Raw genomic sequence first — 20,727 nt, 5'->3', positions numbered from 1 at the left:
AGTAATTCAGTACTTCAGGAGTATTTTTTTAATCAGCATCCATGAAACTGTAACTTTTTGTTGTTTTGGCATACCCCAAGCCACACATCTTTTACTTTTCATTCAGAACTCATAGGCTGTGTCTCCTAAAGTATTTTTTTCTTGCTACAATCCCTCATGAAACCACAGGGGTAAATTCTGCTTGCAGGAAAATGTCCATGGAAGCCAACCCAATCACATAAAATTGCACTGGAGAACAGATTTTGGCACACTGTGAGAAGTCAGTCAGGACAGCTGGAATAATATAGCAGCTAAAACAGACATTTTATTTACCACACAGACAAATGGTTCCAATTTGATTTACAAATTAAATCAATTTCCAGGCTGGGATAGGATTTTCTAACAAGAAGGGATGTATGTTTTCACACAATGATGTGGTCTCCTCTTTCTGCTTTAGTCCCGAGTGTGTGCATATGTGAATGTCAGCAGTGGAATGCAGAGTTGTGAGGCATGAAAGAATGATTCCTTTATCTAAAGTTTTACAACTGCTACATTCTCATATCAGTTTTCTCTGCCAACCAGGGTGCTTGGCTGACACCCAAGTACCTAGGATACCCAAGTACACAGAACAAGAGGCAACAGGCAGAAACTGAGTGTACAGGCTGTTCCACCTGAAAAGGAAAAAGAACTTTTTTGCTGTGCAGGTGGGGTTGCCCAGAGAGGGTGTGGAGTCTCTCTCACTGGAGATATTGGAGAACCATCTGGACACAATCCTGTGCTGTGTGCTTGGGGATGACCCTGCTTGGACACAGCGGGTGGACCACTGTGGTCCTTTCCAACCTGATCCATTCTGTGATTCTGTCATAACTGGTGGTCTCCAGAATCTCAGTTCTGAATATAGTTTTAGTGGGTTGTCCAACCATTTGTGCTCAGTTTTAGTATTTCCTGTGCCTTTAGCTAATACAAAAAAACCCCCTGACAGTAATCAAGAGAAAAATGTGTCTAAAGAAAGAAAAAGTAAAAGGTAGATTTGAAGTTCTCTGCCTACTCTTTTAATTAAATTCAGTGCTGTGCATGTGGTAATAAATTAATCAGCTTTCAGTCATTTGTGTATTGACATTAAAAAATACTATTTAAGGGCTCATTGGATCTGGAACCCAGTTTTTGAACTAAACAGTAAGATAATTTTGTTAACTAACAGAATCTTCAAAATCTCAAACATTAGATGTTTTAAAAAAAGTGAGAGGTGTTATTATGCTTTAGCAATAAAATCTCTCTCAGTAAAGTTAAAAACAAAACCAAGACTGATATTTTGATTCTGCACGTAGGCTGGGAGAAAAGGAGTGAAGTGAAATAATGTTAGATCAAAAGGGAACTTTGAGAATATTCAGCCCATTCCAGCTGTAGTAAAATGGACCCTCAAGTGCTGTTTTACTGTAGATGAAACTTTATTGAACTGTAAAACAAAAATACTGATAAAGAACATAAATCTTCCTAAGAGAACAGATAAACAGCAGAATGACACTGTCTCTGTTTCAAATGCTGTGACATTAGAAAACGAGCAAGAGAGGAGAAGAAGGAAGGGTAGAGAAGATGTCCACTGAGACTTGTGAGCTCTCAGGATGGCACAACTTCAGCACTTTGCAGGCACCTGCAAGAGCAGGAGAGCCTCAGCCCCTGCAGCAGTTTCAGGGGCCAGCAGGAAGCCTTAGCCCAGGCTGGGGTCTGTGCTGGTGAGACACAGCCTGACCCACGGGACAGCTCCAGCAGGCAGAGGGGAGCTCAGCCCAGCCCTGTCCTTGTCCAGACCGGCCAGGCTCAGGGGTCCAGGGCGCTGCTGCCACTCGGAGCAGGCAGCAGGAGCTGCTCAGAGGCACCAGCTCAGCAGCACAGCCACAGCCTGGCCCCTCTGGTGCTCCAAAATCAGCCCTGTGATTTCACAAACCACAGGTTCACCTGGCAAAACTTCAGGTGTGACTGTGTCATAGCAGATTTAATTTACACTTTCCCTAGTAGCTAAAATACTAAGCAATGAGGAAGTGAGAAATGTCATTTTAATCAGGTTTTTGAAACTTTCTTTGCAACTAAAAATGAAATTCTAACACTTTCAGGGATTAAATATTACAAATGTGTTTGAATCAAGCAGGACATTTAACACCTGTAAATCACAAATGATAAGCAAATATGGCCTGCATGAACTATGGCTTGCATATCTTTTACTGGAACACAGATTTCTACCTCCCCCAAGACTGAAATGTTTAAGTTATGAAGAACTTTGTATTTTGGCAATATCTGTATAACAGATATTTCTTTCATCAGTTATGTTTACTGCATTAGTAAACAAGAGTTACTCCTTCAGGGAAATTCAACTCCAGGCTTTTTCTTTCAAAAGCTGTCATGAGAATCAAAGAGACTGACTGTACTTGCTATTTAATTTTTTATTACTTATTTGCATCACTAGGGTCTGACTATGTTTATGAAATTTAATCTACAAGGAAGAGAAAACTTACTTTGTGTGAGACTGTCCAAGTGATTTCCTGCTGGGAAATCAGTGTTCCAGCTTTGCATAAGCAGTGTCTGCAGGAGTCAGCATTTCACTGGGTGTTTTTTCATCAGCAAGAAGTTTAACAGTCAATATTAGTGATGAGAACATCTATCCAATCATCTTGACATTACCAAGAGATGCTAGTGGAAATAAATACCATGTGGTATATTTTAATATGTGGTATATTTAATATTTTTAAATATAATACATATATTTAAAATATGTGGACATTATATGATTAAAAAGATGAAACAAATTAAGCTTAAAGTATTATCTCCTCTTTTTTTTTTCCAAACAGTTGAAATTTTTGTTTGGAAAACAAGGATCATTCAAATTTATTATTTGGATAATAGGTTTTAGCTGGATAAACCCCTTGGAAAGAAAGATATCCAGAACATCTTGCTGACAGAGTTTCCACAGAGCCTTCACTTGCCTAATTTCAGAATTCTTCTTTGAAACACCTAAAGCAAGCAGCCCCAGAGTGTTTCTTGATGGCTGCAGAAAGCCCAGTGCTCTGCAATCTGAATGCTGGGTGATTGGCACTTCAGAACAGGAAATCTTAAATGGGTGACTGAAAGAGAGAGTCTTTCTCTTGACCTCTCAGCACAACCAAGTAAAGACAGAAACACTTAAACAAGTGAAGCATTTCCTGGGACATTCAACAGGCACAGCATGTGCTTTCCCAAAGAGGATCACATCTTATTCAAGTACCCACATGAAGATCACATTTAGTGCTATCAGATCAGGCCCAGTGACATTCCTCCCTGCCAAAAGAGGAATAAGTGACTTTTTCAAATACCTGTGACCACAGAGGTGTCTCTGTAAAACCACTTTCCTCAAGAATTCAGTCACTGCCTCTATTTCAAAACCCAGAAATGCTCAAAGCATAAGATTCCTTCAAAGCCACATTTCAAAGACTTTCCTATTACAGAAGCAGGGTGCTCCTTCTGTAGAGTGTAAAGGCATGGTCTTTTTTATCTCTTCCTCATGAAGATCTTAAATCCCAGATACAAAGATAGAGATAAAACATGTCCAAATCATCATGGTGATAAAGCCAGAGCTTCCTGGGGGAGGAAGGGAGAATGTCAGCCTGTGCAGCAGCATCTCAACAATCACTGAAACCTCATTTTCCACATATGATCAAAAAAAGTTTCTTCCAATAAGGAAATGCTTGGACTGTGATTGTAATGTTTCTTTCAGAAAAGGAAGTTGGGACCTTATAAGTGTTGAGCAAAGCTTGAGACCTCCAAACACTTCTTGCATTTCGATGCAAAATCTCAGTTCCAATGAAATCATGTTCTAAATAATTCATTAAAACCTGAAAAGTGACATCATGTTAAATGTTAAAAGGCTGATGTATCTGGGAATAAATGTGGGTAATTTGATTCCACTTATCATAGGGCAATCGAGAGCTCAGAGACTTTGTAGAAATGACAAGCCAGCCAGTTTATCTGATCCTTTGCCAACTGCTTTGCAGTGCCCACAGCCTGGCTCTGGCTGAGAACACTGAGGCAGCCTAGAGGGCTGGAGAGAGGGAGACAGGGAGAGAGGAGCCAGTCCTGCTGTTTGCTAGGGACTTCTGCTAACAAAAGAGCAGTGCTGAAATGAATTTGTGTAGTGATAATGTCTCTTGCCCTCACAAAGGGTCAAGCTAGATGGAACTCACTGAACACAGTGTATCAAAAAATTGCCAATAACTTTGGATAATACCCTATTGTCACAGCAGGTAAGTGTCAGAGAGTGTCAAACTGATAAAATTGCTTTCTTAAATGTTCAATTACTCTTTTAAGTAGAGGAACTTATCTTCCCTGCCAGTTGTGCATTATGAAAATGCATACAAATAAGTCTGATAATCACCAAACACTGACCTTTTTAAAAGGTCAATTTTGTAGCAGCAGAGCACAAGTAAATACACTATTGAGGAGGAGGAGAGGTGTTACACAGTGGAAAAAGAGTAATTAGGCTGTTTTCATGATGAAAATGTGGTTACCAAAAAAAAAAAAACTCTTCTGTGTTATAATCACAGATAAATATTAGATATAGGTGAAACCCAACTCGCATGTCGTGCTGTAGATTGTTCACTACTTGTCCCTGCCTCCAATGTCACATAGTCAATAACTTTCAGATTTCTGGAATGGAAAAATCAGCTTAAGTAATTCACAGAGTGCAGTTAATCAGAGTCAGTTTCAATGGCCTTGTGATCACTTCAAGTTGAAGTGTTTGATTTTGCAACCTCTCCTAAGTCACAATGCTGTCTACTGGAAGCATTTGTCCAGGTCTCATTAACTCTGGAAGGAGATAGCCGCTTTTATCCGATTAGATTTTTTTTCTAGGTACTTTTGCCTCCCATGTTAGTATTTTTCCCCTCTTTTCAGTGGTGTCCTAAAACCCAAATCAAAATCAGTAATACAGGATAGATGTGGCACACACTTTTCAGTGGAATAAAATACAGATGCATCCTCTTAACTATTCAGTATTAAGTATTGTGAGAAACCTGTTTCTCACAAAGTTCAAACAATGTTATATTGTAACTGCTGTATGTGGAACAGTATGGCTCATTTCAGATGCATCTACTTCTATAAATTCCTTGCTTCAGTACTTGTGTAGTAGCTGCCTGTGTCTCCTGGGAACATGATTCTATGATCCCTCTTGAGATCAGTACTAACTTCCACATTGGCATCCGCATGCAGAAGTATCTGATTAAAACCAAGCAGTTAAACTTAATGAGGTATTTAAATATAAATTTATAACTTTTTTTTATCAATCCTTTTTCCTCAGAAAACAAACCTTGGTATCACAAATCTACAAGCAAGGAAAAACTAATTTGTACAGCAACTGTGATTCGCTTTTCTTCAGCAAACAAAACCGTATTCTATTTGCAGCTGCCTTTAAGGCTCCTGTCAAACACTCTCAAGTAACTCACTCATGTCCAGCTTACTTCCATGCTTCTATTCTTTAAGAAATTGAATCTGTAGGAGATTGCACAGGGCCATGTTGCCAGCCAAGAACCTTTCAGCTGGCTCATCTGACTACAGCCAAAGCGTTAAAGGTCTGAGAGGAGGATTAGGCTCGGCTGAATGGACCGAAGGGGTTAGCGCAAAGCCAAGCCAAGCCCAGCCCAGCCCAGCCAAGCCAGCCTCGCCGCCGCTTCCCGTGCGCGGCGTCCCGGCGCCACCTCCCGGGGGCCGCGGCCACCTCTGCCTGAAACATTTTAGGGCTCCCCTCACACAGCACCAGTCAGGTGTCGACCATGCTCAAATACCTGCATTATCTAAGGAAAGCTGTCCCATTACTGAACGATCAGCCCAAAAGGATTCTGCTCCCTTTTTCACACTTCAACTCAAGAAAGTCATCCGCTCTCTGATCAAATCATGTCAAGGTAGACTGCCTTAAAAAAAGCAATTTAAACCATGCCACACAGGCATAGCTCTTACTGCAAAATTAGTAAATTATGAACACTTCAAAGACACTTTCAAGTAAACAAAAAAAGTTTCACACACAAGGTTTTTTGAACTTTACAATTTTAATGGAGTCAGAATAATTCTATACAACTATATACAGATTTTGAAGAATGACTAAATATCTATTCCTTCCTAGATATAAGAAGCTGGAATAATACAATGGGAACGGGTCCAAGCTAAGAAATAAACACACTTTTGCAAGGTTATTTTGCTATTCTCGATCGCAGCCGTCGCTTGATGATTAGATGATCACTTTCCTTGTCTTTTTGTTCTAAAAGGATCTGAAAAAGATGAATTAAAGGATGGTTATTCAGCATTTCTTCGGAACCAAATGACATTCACCTTTTAGACTTGTGTACCCAACAGAATAGTTTTTCCCAGAATCTGTTTCCAGAGTTTTGCCTGAGTCACTCTGGTAAAATTTACACGTTTACTGAGAGGGTTGTCAGTCAGTAGAACAGGCTGCCCAGGAAAGTGGCGTAAACACCATTTCTGGAAGTGTTTTAAAAAATGTGTGGATGTGGCCCTTGGGAATATGGTTTTGTGGAGTTATCCCAGTGGTGCTGGGTTAACAGCTGGGCTCAATGATCTTGGAGATCTTTTCCAAACTTAACAATTCTATGATTCTATTACCTTTGTTTTTGTTCAGAGGTCTCCAGGATAGAGAGACAATTTTAGTGCATCATGATAAGCAACAAATTCCATAAACATAAAAAAATCCCATTTTTGCTGGAACAAATACCAAAGTCCAAAGAAAAATATTATCTGAATGAAGCTTTCACTTCTAGAATGTAATATTCATTTTCTGATACAGGAAGTGTCTAGAAAACATTTTAAACTTAAATTTCTCTAGCTTTCTCTGACTTCCCCAGCATTCAGTCTTGGACCTTTTCTTTCACTTCTTAGCTCATTTTGCTCAGCACTTCTGACATTTTCTTCTTCCTCCTAAGGACAGCATTGTGGGTTCTGCTGCATTCATTCATAAATTTTACAGAAAATTCAATAGGCTACTTCAGTATGGGCAGATGCTCACCATAGCATGGGGAAGGAAGAATGGAACAGAATGAAGAGATCTACTTCCAGCAGAGCAGAAGCATGCTCACCACTACAGTTACTGTCTAAACCATAAAGTTGGATTTCTGACACAATACATCAAACTCTGGCCTTCAAGACTCTTAGCCTGGTTTAGAGCCACAAAATTAAAACATATCCAGAAGGGGACTTGGACTGTGCTTTGAAAAGCATGGATCTTTAGATGGTATCCACATGCTATTATGCTCAAATATCACCTGGGCATAAATGGAATTGAAAAATACCTTTAGTGCTCACCCATGAAGTTAATCATACATGCAGACCTTTACTGTGTTTCAATCATGTCATTCAAATCTGTGGATGCCTTCCTGGTCTCTATTTCTATTCTCCCTCTATGCTACTTATTTTTATATACATATTCACATATATTATATGTATGTGTATTCATATATATAATTTTTTTTATTACACACTTAGATGAACTGCAACTACTGGAAAAACAAATTAAGACTTCTCTGCTGTAGCAGACAAAAAGTAATCCTGCACACACTACAAGATATCTGTGAATCCAGATGTGAAGGTATTTTTATGATTGCTGTATCACCTATCCAATCAGTCAGCAGAGACAGGTGAGAAAACAGAAAAAAATTAGAAAAACAGAAGAAAGAAAAGACCAAAAGGAATGGTTAGGTGGAAAAAATATGTAAGTTGGTATTTTCAAACCTCTTCTGCAACTTGATTAGACCTTCAGATTGGTCTTTTCCCCCTAATAGTTAATTTTAATTTAAGATTACAGAAAAACATTACAGTGGGAAAAACAGGAATCTGAATCACTTACTGAAGAGCTAGGGATATCCAGAGGGCAAGAAATGTCAGTTGTGTACAGCTTTCTCTTAGCTCGTTTTGGCTTGAGCTCGTTTTCTTTGACATTTTCGTGTTCTGCAGACTTGGGAGAGCTTATTGTCTCAATAAGCTTCTTTGCTAGAAGACAAATTTTATCATAAATACATGTCATGGTTTCGTGAGCCTCAAAATTAATGAATAAAGGCTTTATTAAAACAGTTTAAAAATTAAATCAGTGTAGACCAAAGTTCAAATACAAAAATTAAGAACTGGTATTTGACTACTAGTTTTCTCTAGCTGGAAGCAATTTTCTGTAGCTTCAGGTGCAAAAGCTTAAAGGACACATTTAAATAGCAAATTAAAAATCAATTAGGATTCAGATCTCACTTAAAGTCTACTAGGTTGAACAACAGGCTTAATTTTTGTGCTGACAGAAGTACAGTGTACAGTCAATTCTTTTTATAAATTTTATAGTTTAATCAAACAAGTACTAGCTCTATAAAGAAAGGAATATATGTACTAGAAAAAAATAAAAAGAAATATGCAATACTGTTACACTAAGAGGGAAATCATATATGACATGGTAATAAAGGCTACAAAACTCATTTGCTCAAATTGAGTATTCAAATTAAGGATGAAATTTTCAGCAGTCTGAGTTCAGCTTCCATTGATAATAATAAATACTGTGCTTCTGGAACCAATATAACAAATTTTTAAAAATTTCACACAGTTATGTCAGATAATTTAAGATGCACTCTGTAGCAGGACAAGCGTTCACATTGGTACAGGAGTTTATTTTAACTGTCCACATTAAAAAATTACCATCTTGGTTTTCTGGTGCATTTCAGAATTAAACACTGGTGATTCCTTGTTCCCCCTGCTAATTTTATTTTTTTTAAAAGCACAGTAACCCAGAGATCATTCTTACTGTAGGAAAGAATGAAAACATATCCTTCAATGGAGAGCCCAAGCAATTAATATTGCCAAGGATATACCTAAACTTAACAAAATCCATCAATTGCTCTATATTCAGTTTAATGAAGTCTTCCAAATATTTTCATCAGTCACTGGTTTTCAGATTTCAGAAGACTGACATGCATCAAAAAACATTAACAAAGTCTCCACAGCAACAAGGGACTGCTTATAGAACAAGGTAAGATTTGGAATTGGATTCAATTGCTCATTATTTTTCACAGCAGCTGGACAAGTTTCTAAAATTGCCTTTACAAGTAAATAAGTACATAGTAACTCCAGCCTAAAAGTTATCATTGATTTGATGATAAATATACACGTATTTCACACTTTATCTTTCATTCCACTTGGTTTACATTTCACACTTAACCTAAGTTTTAGAATTATGTGGTCCTCACAACCAAGACAATCTTTTATTCTCTGCCATTCTACAGCAGCCAGAGAATAAGAAATAAACCTTATTTATACTGTACAAACCTTTAGAGTGAATAATAGTAGGAGAACTCTGTAAAAAATCACCAATTTTCTGTAGTGTCCCATCTTTCTTCTTAGCTGACTTTTTATTTAGAGTAGATTCTTGCCTTCTTAAGGAGTATTCCTTTCTAAGAGACTGTGCAGTAGTCATCTGTACAGAAATACAGGATCATTGTTTAAGCTGAAAATTGACTTAATCCTCAAGTTGCATTTCGTTTTACTTCAATTTTATTTTCAAGCTGACCCATTGAGCTTTGCTACTGACACCTTTGTCCAATTTAGTAATATCACTACAGCAAGTAATGTAGACAACCTCATTTTACACCCAGAAGAAAGAAAATTGCCAAAGTTTCACAAAATACACTTAAGAGCATGAGTCATACCGGAAACAGAGGAGTTTTCTTTTTTAAAAGGCAGATTAAAAGTTGTAGAGTATTTTATTAGACAAGCTAATTATATTGTATTAATTATAAATAAAATAATTTGATGGGGCAAATCTCTCACCCTCTGAACCTGCCCAGGTTACTATTATGGCCTAAAATACTCTTTTTATAGTTGCTATATATGTGGATAAACTTTACTTTTACTTCAAAGGCATCACCTATAGCATCACACTTTAATAACATGCTCAAACTAGTCTTTTTAACTACTCAATATGCAACATCCTTCCCCTTTGAATCACTGCACACTGCAGCTGGGACACTAACACATTCGTGGCAAATACAGACCCTTTGGCTTATAGAGCTTAGTAGAAAAACCCATAAATATTGGAAGAATCCTGTTGAAATACATAGATAAGAATAAGATACTTTTGCATAAGAATATTTGCTCTTTTCACAAGTCTACCTTTACAGGAAAGGCTAAAAAAAGGGAACAAAATCAAAAATGGAAAAAAGGAACAAAATCTAACCCTTTTTTTGTCGCTTGTAGAAGGTGAATCAGCCATAGCAGCTTTTGCATTTCTCTTGTTCTCACTCTTCACAAAATCCTAAAGAGAATTACAAGAAATTATAATTGATACCAATGACTGCCTAAACAAAAAGAAATTATTTTATAGAACTGATCTGCAATCGCACAAATCAGAGCTGGAGACAGCATGAAATGGCACTATCTGGGAGAGAGAAATGTAAAAGGTAAAGATAAAATGCAAAGCAGGCACAGGGAGACAGAGTCTGGATCAGCTGAAGTCTATGACCTTATTCAACAGAGGCCAGAGATCCAGCATTTGGGAGACAGAGTTTAAATAATACCCTACGTATATCCCCGGGATCTCAGCAGAAAATAAGAAGTTAGAGTCTTAATAAATGATCAGAGTAATAAACTGAAAAGATGCACAACAGATTTTGTCAGTTGGTCAAGTTCACACCTCATTCATCTCTACACTCTTCCTTTTCCTTCTTGGCTTGAGCATTTTAACTGTAACTGGTGAGGTGCTGCCCTGGTGCTTCACTTCCATCTTATGGGGTTGCAGAGGTGTGAACTGGATTTCCATCTCTGGTTTTGGGAACCGACTCGTTTTTCCTTCCTCTGTAGACACTTCAGTAGAATCAAGGACAATTTCGGAATGGTCCTGCAGGTATGTGGAAAATGTAAGAAAACAAGATTTAAACTAACTGAGTTAAATACTATATAATACATATCAACCCCCACTTCCCAGTGGATTGCAAAGCAGGTGCTCTATTTTACAGCTGTTACCTTTCAGAACACTTACAAAAGAAGTGAAGAAACCAACCACAGCAGAGTTTAAGACTTACTATCTAAAACCTTTTTTGTTAAATGTTGAACTTTTTTTGTAGCTATTATCACAGAATTTTCCTCAGCCTGATACTTTAGTTTCCAAGTATTTTTTTTCCTAAAGGGCAGAGGTCCTTAGTGATTGTCTCCATCTTAACTCTGGGGCTCCTTAGGAACTCAGCAGTAATAGCAGCTTTTGTGAGAAAAGTATAATACTTCTGTAGCTTATCTTTAGGGAGCTTTCTTCCCCTTCTAGAGAATTCCAGCTGTTCCTCCTTACATTGGTTCACCGTGAAGGATGAACCTCCTTCCTCTTAAAAAGGAAAATTATAAAAGCTCATGGAAAGCCAGAAGGTAAGCTCTCCAACAGGCTCTGCTGGGATTCTGAGAGGAAATTCCACCCAGAATCCCAGCAGCACTGCATTTCCCGGGAATTTTCATGCCAGAAGGTAGCTCTCCAACAGGCTCTGCTGGGATTCTGAGAGGAAATATCACCCAGAATGCCAGCAGCACTGCATTCCCAGGAATTTTCAGCATTATATACAGAAATATAGACTGAAAAAATGAACAGAATTATTAATATCATTAATACATAAACAAAAATACCTCTTTGTTTACAGACTGATCAATTTTATCTTGTCCTTCTTCAGGTAAAGGTACTTCTGCCAAAGACTGAGGATTTTCCTGGTTAATCTGCTGTTGGATTTCCTTTATAAAGTCATCTTTCTCTGCCAGCTGTTTTTTTAGATTTTCTATGTCAGTTTCCTTATCCTAATAAACATAGCAAAAATTGGCACAAATTTCAGGACTTCAAAAGAAAGTAATATCACAAGCATCATTATCATTACTTGGTCATGACAGTTTTATAACTGCAAGCTAAACCAGTCAGGTATCCAATACAAAGCAAATAATTTAATGCCTCTATGTAAAGTGAAGAAAAGTTTTGTAAGAGTCTGAGAAAACATAACACAAAACTTTTTATTTTACTACACTTTTTTAGAATTCTAAGTTAACCTCCCATTTGCTCACGAAGTTCTTGGTGCTGTGAAAAAGACAACAAATGGGAGCTGTTTCAGATATCCAGTCCAAAGTCACAAGAGTGTTTACTTGAACTACTCAATATTTTCAAACTCAAATTATCATTACAAATTCAGTGGCAAACAAACGTAACATTTTTTAAAATTAGTTCCACATGGTTTCAATAGTGTTTAAGACCAAAAAACAGAGCTAGAATGCAAAGAGCAACTATAGTATTTTGTAGAATTAATGGGTATCAAAAACCCCTCAAAACTTTAAGACCAAAAAACAGAGCTAGAATGCAAAATATTTTGTAGAATTAATAGGTATCAAAAACCCCTCAAAAATTCACACAGAAAGAAGAGAAAACTGACCTTTTCTGAAGCCATTAGCACAGCCTGTTTCAGTCTTTCTATTTCTTTATCTTTTTCTATGGTGCTAGAAGCCAAAGTCTTGAGCTGCACTTCCAAAGCTTCTACTAGTTCATCTCTTTCCTCACGCCACTTTTGAAGATTGCTGTCCTTCTCTATGAGCTGTGCAGCAAGTCTTTCCTAATTATTAAAAAAGGTAGGTTAGAATAGAACACCACTTCCACAGTGTATTTGAATTCTTCTGCTAGTTTTGTTTTGTACAGTTAGTACTATTTTATAGCTTTAGTAAACTTAAGAGCCTATGGAGAACTTATAAAGCTCACATAGAACTAGTTTCTGTACAAACATGCAAAAGTAAGCCACGTTTTAACTAGAAAATCTGTATTCATATTCTTTGTGAAGAGAATTTTCTTTTTGAGAACCACAGTTCCTGTTTGCTCACTTGAAGATTTTATTAATTACAATTCTCAGTCAAGAAAAGTCACAGAGTAAAATTACTTGCAAACTCCTAACATCCTCCTGTACTGACTGCAGGTCCACAAAGGCATTGCTAACTAGTTCTAGATGCAAATGTAGTTTTAGATTGCAGAAGTTCATACAACAATTTCATCTGATTAAAAAATTACAACCATGATGCAGTCCAGTGAACAAGAAAGGTGCCACAGACTAGCAGTCTCCCCAGTGCTAGCACATACTACCCCAGCATACTGACTAAGTATTTTCCAAGTAAGCTTTCTTAACTTTTAAGGAGCAATTCATTTAAGTGTAGGTTATTTATTGGTGTTTTACACACAATATGAACTTTGAAGACTTCATAATGTGATGGAACAGGAAGGAACAGGCATGTTAACTTCCTTTATGTGTTAAGATTTTTCATTTTATGAGACTCCTATTCTTCCTTTTTCACATTGAGACGATCTCATCTAGGCTTGGTCATGTGAGAAAGAAAGGGAACTGACAGAGGCCAACTACTCTCAAGTGCCCCCACTGTTCAACACTTGCTATGTGATTTTGTACAAAAGACACTACAGGACACCGCGGAGACAAAGTCAATTACAATTTCTGCTTGTTGCTTCACGTGATGTTCTCTATCCTCCACAAACTTTCTCATTTCCCTGTTGCGATGGTTTTCAGCTTCTTTTACTTGATTTATGAGTCCCATTTTTTCCTCAAGCCACTTTTTCCTATCAGTTTGATACTTTGCCTCATTTTCCTAATTTGATGAAACCAGAAATAAAACCATAAGTAGAGAGAGACAAAAACAAAAAAAAAAGACTTAAAATTCAGAATACCATTGAATGGATTAATTTCAAAAACATTACAGAAACAGTTGCACAGTTTTATTTTAGCATACTCCCAGGTACAAGTATTATACTCATTGTATAATACTTGTTCTTCTGTATTGCAAAAAATTATCTATTTTCAGCATTTCTTATTCAGACTGGCACATCTTCATGCAATAGAATTTTTTTCCTCAAATCATTCTGGGTCAATCACAGATACATATGTAAAAACTAATGGTAAACAGACACTTCTACCTTACAAATCCCCAAGCTTTTATGCTGCCTTAAAGAACATGTTAGTAAACTAATCTCCATTTCAAGACTGAAAGGGAAACAATGCAGTACAGTGTGAATGGTAGGAAGAGACAGCATGTACCCAAGAATGTCACTTCAATCCACAGCAACCTTGTCTCCTTTTCTATCACAATCAAACCTCTTGTCAGACATTTCACCACATAAGACAGGAAGCACCTGTAAAGTTGCTTAGAAAATAAGTCTACTTTCTAATCCAAGGAGAATTAGAGCAAAGTCCTCAGCCTTACAGGCCATGCAGAAAGCACAAGATCTTGAGAGAGAGTTTGATTTAGCAACTGACAGGAGAAATCCCTGGAACTGATATAGGAGTTGGATTAAGACAGCTGTAAGAGGAAAGCAGCTCCAGAAACCCTGTGCATAGCAGCAGCATCTCATAGGGCAGGGTGCACTCCATTATGGGGCATCAGTGATGCTGTATGGAAAAGATGCTTCAAAGGAGGTTTCCTTTATCAGTGTAATAACTTGCCATATAATGCCCTAGCCTCTTGAAGACAGTGACACAAAAAAAAACTCAGACTCCTTAAATGGCTTTTATGGCCTTAGATTTAAGCATGAATTACATCATTATGTTTTACCTTCAGTTCTTTTTGCAGCTTTATTAATTCCTCTTCTTCATTTATGGTTTTCCCCTCATTTTTGCTCATCTTCTGCCAGTCACTATTGAACTGGTTATTCAGCTCTCTATATTTCTGCTTCCATGCTTCCAGTTCTAGGAAGAACACAAAATGAGTTTACATGATGTATTATTTTAAACATGTATTTGAACACCTTCCCATTCTTTTACTAAAGTTCCTTGGATTTATCAACTATGCCCACAGACAGAGACCTTTTAGGAAATCGCTATTTGTTACATAAAAGTAACACCTAAATAGCAATTGATAAGTAAAACCAGAAATGTAAAGCAGCTGTCACAACACACACTCAAAACAATTTTCCTTCCCAGTTCCCTCTCCATAGAGAGATTACCCAAAACCAATCTGTTGGTCTCTTCTAATTTGGCTTCAAGCACTTTATCTTGTTCAGTCTGAGTCTGTTCTTGTTCTTCTAACGTCATCCGCATATCTTCAATTATTTTTTCCTTTGCACACAGATCTGAAAATTTGAAAATTCATTTACAGATGAGCCTCCTCCTAGTTTTCACCATTCTCCCAAACTGCCTTAGTTACAAGTAATTTCTTCACTCCCTGAGATCAAAAGCTCTATTACAAGGAAATAGAACATGTATACTGAACTTTTCAGTTCCAAATTCTTAAGTGATTCTATTCTCACCAGTTCAACTTAGATGCGTGTTTTGGTGTTAAAACACCAAAACATAGCTTGTATGGCTATGAGAAGCTAACTACTGTTCAACCTCTGAATGTTTATCAAATCTGCAGAAAATATTGTGCTACCATACACAAGAGTGTGCCAGTTCATGCTAAAATGGACAACTAAAATAAAACCAAGTAAATCCCAGCATTGACTAAATGAACACTGATATTTACTCTGCTTATGTTTCTTAATCTCAGACTGTTTATTTCCTTACAAATATATCTAGTAACAATTCAATAAAAATTACTTTCTGACTGTGAGATTTTAATGCCCAGGTTGGAGTGCCTCGGTACACTAAAATATAAATATATGAGACTTTTGCAATTTGTTATTGACATGATCACTCATTATGTTATGGCACACACACACAAAAAAAAATGAAAATAAAAGTTCTTTCTGACCTTTATGTGTTTTTTCATACTGTTTGGAGATTTCTTCTAGCTTTTCTTTATCAAACTGCTCCTACATATCACATTGAAAGCAAATTAAAGAAATTAGAACATGCTGAAAGAAACAATTACATATGCTAGAAATTAATACCTTTTCGTTTTGATTTAATAAATAATAAATAGGCATTTAAGACAAATAGTCCAAACAAACAGGTTCTTCATATAGTATAAAGTAGCATTCCACCTTTTTAAAAAATAAAAAAAGAGACATTACTACTAACACATCTGAGTGCCACTAATCAGAAACTCTGCAGGTATTAAGTATTTCTTTACTAGACCAATTGTCAAACTGTTTTAAATAAGTCCTGCATGAGAACTTCTTTAAATATTTTTCATTCAACTGTTAAAACTAATTTCAGCTGGCTACTCCTATTTTTACCCCAGCTTTTGTAAGCTTTCTCCAGTTGCTTGGAAAACTTGTCTCATTAGTAGATTAGTTTAAAGAATTAAGATGAAGTAAAATTTTATAAAACAAAATACCTTTTTAAGTTGCAAGATTGTGCGCTGTTTGAACTCTAATTCTTCACTAAACTGCTTTTTAATTTTCTCAAGTTCATTAACTTGTTTCCTCAGGGATTTCTCCTGAGTCTGCATTGTACACACCTGCAACAAGAGAGCAAGCAAAACTAACATTTAGTTATAAGCCTTTTACAATCTCTAAGTTATCTAGATAATCAACTACTTAAATTAGAGTTAAATTTTTGCAAGCATCTTCATTAAATTTTAGGGGCTGGTAGTGCATAAGGGAAGATACTCAAAATTTATCACTCAAAATAGCCTTATTATGAATTTGTTTTAACATCCATAGATTAATAGATTAAGGTTTGTGAAAACAGGTTTTAATAACAGAAGCCCAAACTTGCAGAAGAAACATTTTGCCTATGGTTACTAACCTCTTTTTGTACTTGCTGAATTTGTTTCTTGGCATCAGAAAATTTCTCTTTCAAATCTGTGTATTCTTCCTCCTTCCTCTGTAAATCTTTTTTCAAACTTTGTACAAGGGCAGAGCTTTCAGAAAGATCTTTACGTAGCCTTGGGTTAGAAATTAAGAGACATAAATAACATCAGTCTTGCATGTTAGCTCAGGCTCCTTGCTGGTTTTATTTGCAACTAGACTCTCAGCTCTATTAGATCAATGACAAGCATTATAATTTTACATTTGGATTTTAATGTCTTACTATATGACCCTGAAGTAACAAACGGCTCAGATTCACTTCTGAACACTCAATTTTTAAAAATATTATCTTTTTAAGCACAGTAGAGCAATCATTTTCATCATTAGGTGACCTTACAAATTAGAAAAGCCCAAGGTTAAAAAGCAAGTAAGTTTAAAGTTGATAACTACATCCCAGTTCTTGTAAGTATCAAGATGAATAAAAAGAAAAGTGGAAAAAACCCCAATAACACTGCAATAAATCCTGCCATCACAAGTTCTGCAAAGTAAGGAATAAGTTTGATGGGTTTATTTTTAAGCGATCACATTTATTTCAAGGAGTTTCCAGCAAGACATCTTGGACTTTTAAACTAACTAAAGGAAGCTTTTTCACATCCTACAGATGACAATACAATGCAAGGCCTCACAAAAAGAAAACCTTTCAAAGCTTCCCCAGTACAGGGTTGGGGACCATCAGACCTTCCTGCTAAACTGTACTTCAGAATATGTGCAGTACCCACACATACAGCACTACAGAAACCAGTCAGGTGAACGGCTACAAAGCATCTTTATATAATTTCTTCCCCATACAGCAAATATAATCTTTCAGATGCACATAGTGTCCTATTTCTTACAGGTTTAAAAAGTAGAGGGTGCTGAGCAAAGTTTTACCCTCTATACCCATTATTCCTTCAAGTCTTACAGTAGACTGTTCACCTATAATAGCTGTTATCAAAACCATCTGTTTACTCCCTAGGCCTTTTTTCCCCTCCCCTTTCTTCCTTTCCTTTTACCATTCAGTCCTTTCCAAAGAAAACATGTCCTACTTTTATACAAGTTACAGGATATAGTATTGCACCATGTAATGTCTTTCAGAAAAGGTCTGCAACAAAATTATTAAAAATCCCCAAATAATTAATTTTATTGTATGCTCCTATTTTCTTGCACAATGGTTCCACATGATTTAGATGTATGTTTTTGAAAGAATATTTAAACAGGTGAGGAAAACAGACAGCAGAATATGCAAATGTAAAAATTCAAGAAGTGTATAGAAATTTCTCAAAGAAGTAGTTTGATAAATCAAGTTTATAAACATGCAAATGTGGTATGTCAAACTGATGTTCATATAAGGGAGTTTTAACTTAATTTTATTCTTAAAGGGTTAGGAATAATTTCATTATTTACTTACAGTTCTATAGACTGTATTTGCTCACACTCATTTTTCTCCTTTTCCTGAAGAAGGTGTTTCATGGTCTCCAGACTGTTCATCAACTGCACAACTTCATCCTTCAGCTGTGCTTCTCGATCACTCAGTTCCTTCAGATTTTTGTCTACACTGGTACATTTCTCTTGCAGAGCTACTGTATTACTTTCTAGATTTAAAATAGTAGATTCTTTTTCTTTTAGTTCTTCTTCTAACTCTTTCACCCTGTGATCTTTAGCCCTAGAAGCCTCCAATAAGCATTTAAGATCTCTTATTTCTCCCTCATAGCTGGCAACTCTCTCCTGAAACTGTGCAATTACTCTCTGATTTTCTGCAGTCTGTTTTTCAAAATCCTGGGTTTTCTTCTGGATTTGCTCTTGTAACTGATTCATAAGATCTCTTTCCTTTCTAGACTGATGCTCTTGATTTGTAATCTCATTTAATTTTATTTTTAGTTGATTATTGTCATTCTCACTATCATGAAGTCTCCTCTCTAAGTCTTCAACTTGTTGACGTAGTTGTTGAATGTGATGACTTTTTTGTGAGGAAGCCTTAATGATAATTTTGCATTCTTCCCAAATGCTTTCAATGCTGCAGTGAAAGGAGCTCTCCTGTCTCAGATCTCCTGTAGAAGCAGATTGGAACTGCATGGATAGAGGACTCATTTCAGCTGTCTCTGGTTTGTCTTTTTGAGGGTCTAAGGAATCCTTTACATTAACTAAATCAATATCCCCAGCATAAGATTCTGAGTGACATTTATACAATTCATCTACCTGGGACTGCATTGTTTTAATTTGTGACACTTTGTCAATTATATTTTGTTTAGCACCTGTTACTTCGTTACTTAGCTGAATAATCTTTTCTTCTTGTTCCTTGTTTATAGTTTTCTGTTTGTCCAATTCAGAAACAGTCTCTTGATATTCAGCTTGACATTGCTGAAGTTCTCCACTTAAGCCAGCTGCCTTTTCTTCAGAAGCAGAGAGTTTCAGATGCAAGTTTGCTATCTGCTGATTTAACTCTTCTTTCTCATTTTTTTCTCTTTGGTACTGTTCTTCAAGCACAGCTACCTGACCTTCCAAGGTTTCAGTTCTTTCCTTTAATGCTAGTATTTCCATGTAGGTCTCAGAATTATTAGTTCTCTTTTGATCAAGACAGTAGTCTTCCCAACTCTCTCTCTTATCTCCTAAAAACAAAACAAAAACAATATTAAGAACAAATAAATCTCCACACAGCTCAGGTTAATTAAAATCAAAAAGTCACTAGCAACACCAAGCTGTAATCGCTGTGTGTGTAATTTTAGAGTCTTGAAGTTGTTAGAACTCTGAGACATTTTATATGCACTAAAATGCCTCTTGGGTTTCCAGGCATAACTTGCAGAAAGAGGGGTTCAGAAGACTTAAAAAAAATTTCCTACAGTTCTATTCCAACCTTCTATTCTGCCTCACTAGCAGAAAATCTAGCTAATTTCACTAGTATTTGCAACACCTATAAGCTAGGTAACATTCACAGAGATAACCAGTTTTCACCTCCATTGATTCAACAATCCCTTTAAATAGAACCAGCAATTAGCCATCCACCATTAAGAGGAGCAGTGGTATCATACACCTTGCTGAGGCGTTTTATGCTCTGTATCACCTTACTTTTAAAACAAAGCTAAAAGTCCAGCACAAGTTTTTGGTTTTTTTGCTTTGTGTCTGGAACATTCCTCTCTTCTGTATTCAATACATTTCTAAATGAGATAGCCTATCTATTATCTAGCCTATCTATTAATGCACACACCTAATATGTTGCATGTAAAGTTCTCCAAGAAAGATTTACAATATGTCATTCCAACCCAAAATTTCCATGTTTTATTAACTTGACTGTTTTCCCAAAGTAATGAGCCATTTTAACTAAAACCACATGTATTTCATCACCTTAAAGACTGACTCCAGCTGTATTGCACACCATTCTTTTAGAATCCAATTGTGTTCCTGTAGTAACATGCATGTTATATTTTATTATTAAAGCAAGCCTGACTATCTCTAAGGACTACATTAGATTATCACAACTATGTACTACAGGGAGATACTATGGATTCTCATGAGTGCTGCACCTGAAGTAAGGTAGAGTCAGGCAGTCCCTAGATACACAATAAGAAAATGTGCAGAATAGACAACAATGGAGTATATACAAAGCAGCTATCAGACAACTAATTTATTTTGGGACCATTAAGCACAGGTGTATTGCATGGAAACATCCTTTGAACAGATCCAACAAGTTGTACAGTCAATTGACTCACTAATAAACAGTCATTCTGAAGCATTAGCAACAGTGTTTTAATTTTGGAAAGTCAACAGGACACTTTCCTCCTGCTTGTCCATAGTTTTGCTGTTATAAGATACATCAAGTGCTTCTGCTAGCTCAACCACAACAGCAGCCTTACTGTAGCATATAAGGTTGTATTTTTAAATCCTACAAGATTAAAAATATCGTATTTGGAAATGGTTTCCACTGAAAGCCCAGTTGTATAGTCCCAATAAAACTTATCAGACAAAATAGAACACTCATCTCCCTGGACTGGAGTTTTGCAAGCATCACTAAA

At 36.6% G+C, this 20,727-nt stretch overlaps 1 protein-coding gene across 4 annotated transcripts in view; it reads right to left on the bottom strand.

Annotated features, from left to right (window-relative positions):
- Positions 1–6,028: 6,028 nt before the first annotated feature.
- The window catches only part of KIF20B (kinesin family member 20B), a 33,533-nt gene continuing 18,834 nt past the window's right edge, over positions 6,029–20,727 (bottom strand). For 3 of the 4 annotated variants that reach the window (XM_039709387.1, XM_039709389.1, XM_039709388.1), the window contains 14 exons: positions 18,129–19,326; positions 16,680–16,818; positions 16,267–16,389; positions 15,739–15,799; positions 14,993–15,118; positions 14,602–14,735; positions 13,486–13,641; positions 12,432–12,608; positions 11,647–11,811; positions 10,673–10,876; positions 10,217–10,294; positions 9,310–9,457; positions 7,856–7,998; positions 6,029–6,266 (listed from right to left, as the gene is read on the bottom strand). In XM_039709387.1, the coding sequence (XP_039565321.1) occupies positions 6,189–6,266; positions 7,856–7,998; positions 9,310–9,457; positions 10,217–10,294; positions 10,673–10,876; positions 11,647–11,811; positions 12,432–12,608; positions 13,486–13,641; positions 14,602–14,735; positions 14,993–15,118; positions 15,739–15,799; positions 16,267–16,389; positions 16,680–16,818; positions 18,129–19,326 (2,930 nt within the window). In that variant the 3' untranslated portion in view covers positions 6,029–6,188. The remainder of the gene's footprint in view (positions 6,267–7,855; positions 7,999–9,309; positions 9,458–10,216; positions 10,295–10,672; positions 10,877–11,646; positions 11,812–12,431; positions 12,609–13,485; positions 13,642–14,601; positions 14,736–14,992; positions 15,119–15,738; positions 15,800–16,266; positions 16,390–16,679; positions 16,819–18,128; positions 19,327–20,727) is intronic. The other variant, XM_039709390.1, reaches the window with a different exon arrangement.

This window comes from Passer montanus, unplaced genomic scaffold (assembly GCF_014805655.1).
Source record: "Passer montanus isolate IOZ18808 unplaced genomic scaffold, ASM1480565v1 scaffold21, whole genome shotgun sequence".
NCBI lineage: Eukaryota > Metazoa > Chordata > Aves > Passeriformes > Passeridae > Passer > Passer montanus.
Note: the sequence above shows the minus strand (reverse complement) of the source record. Positions and strands in the feature narration are given on the sequence as shown.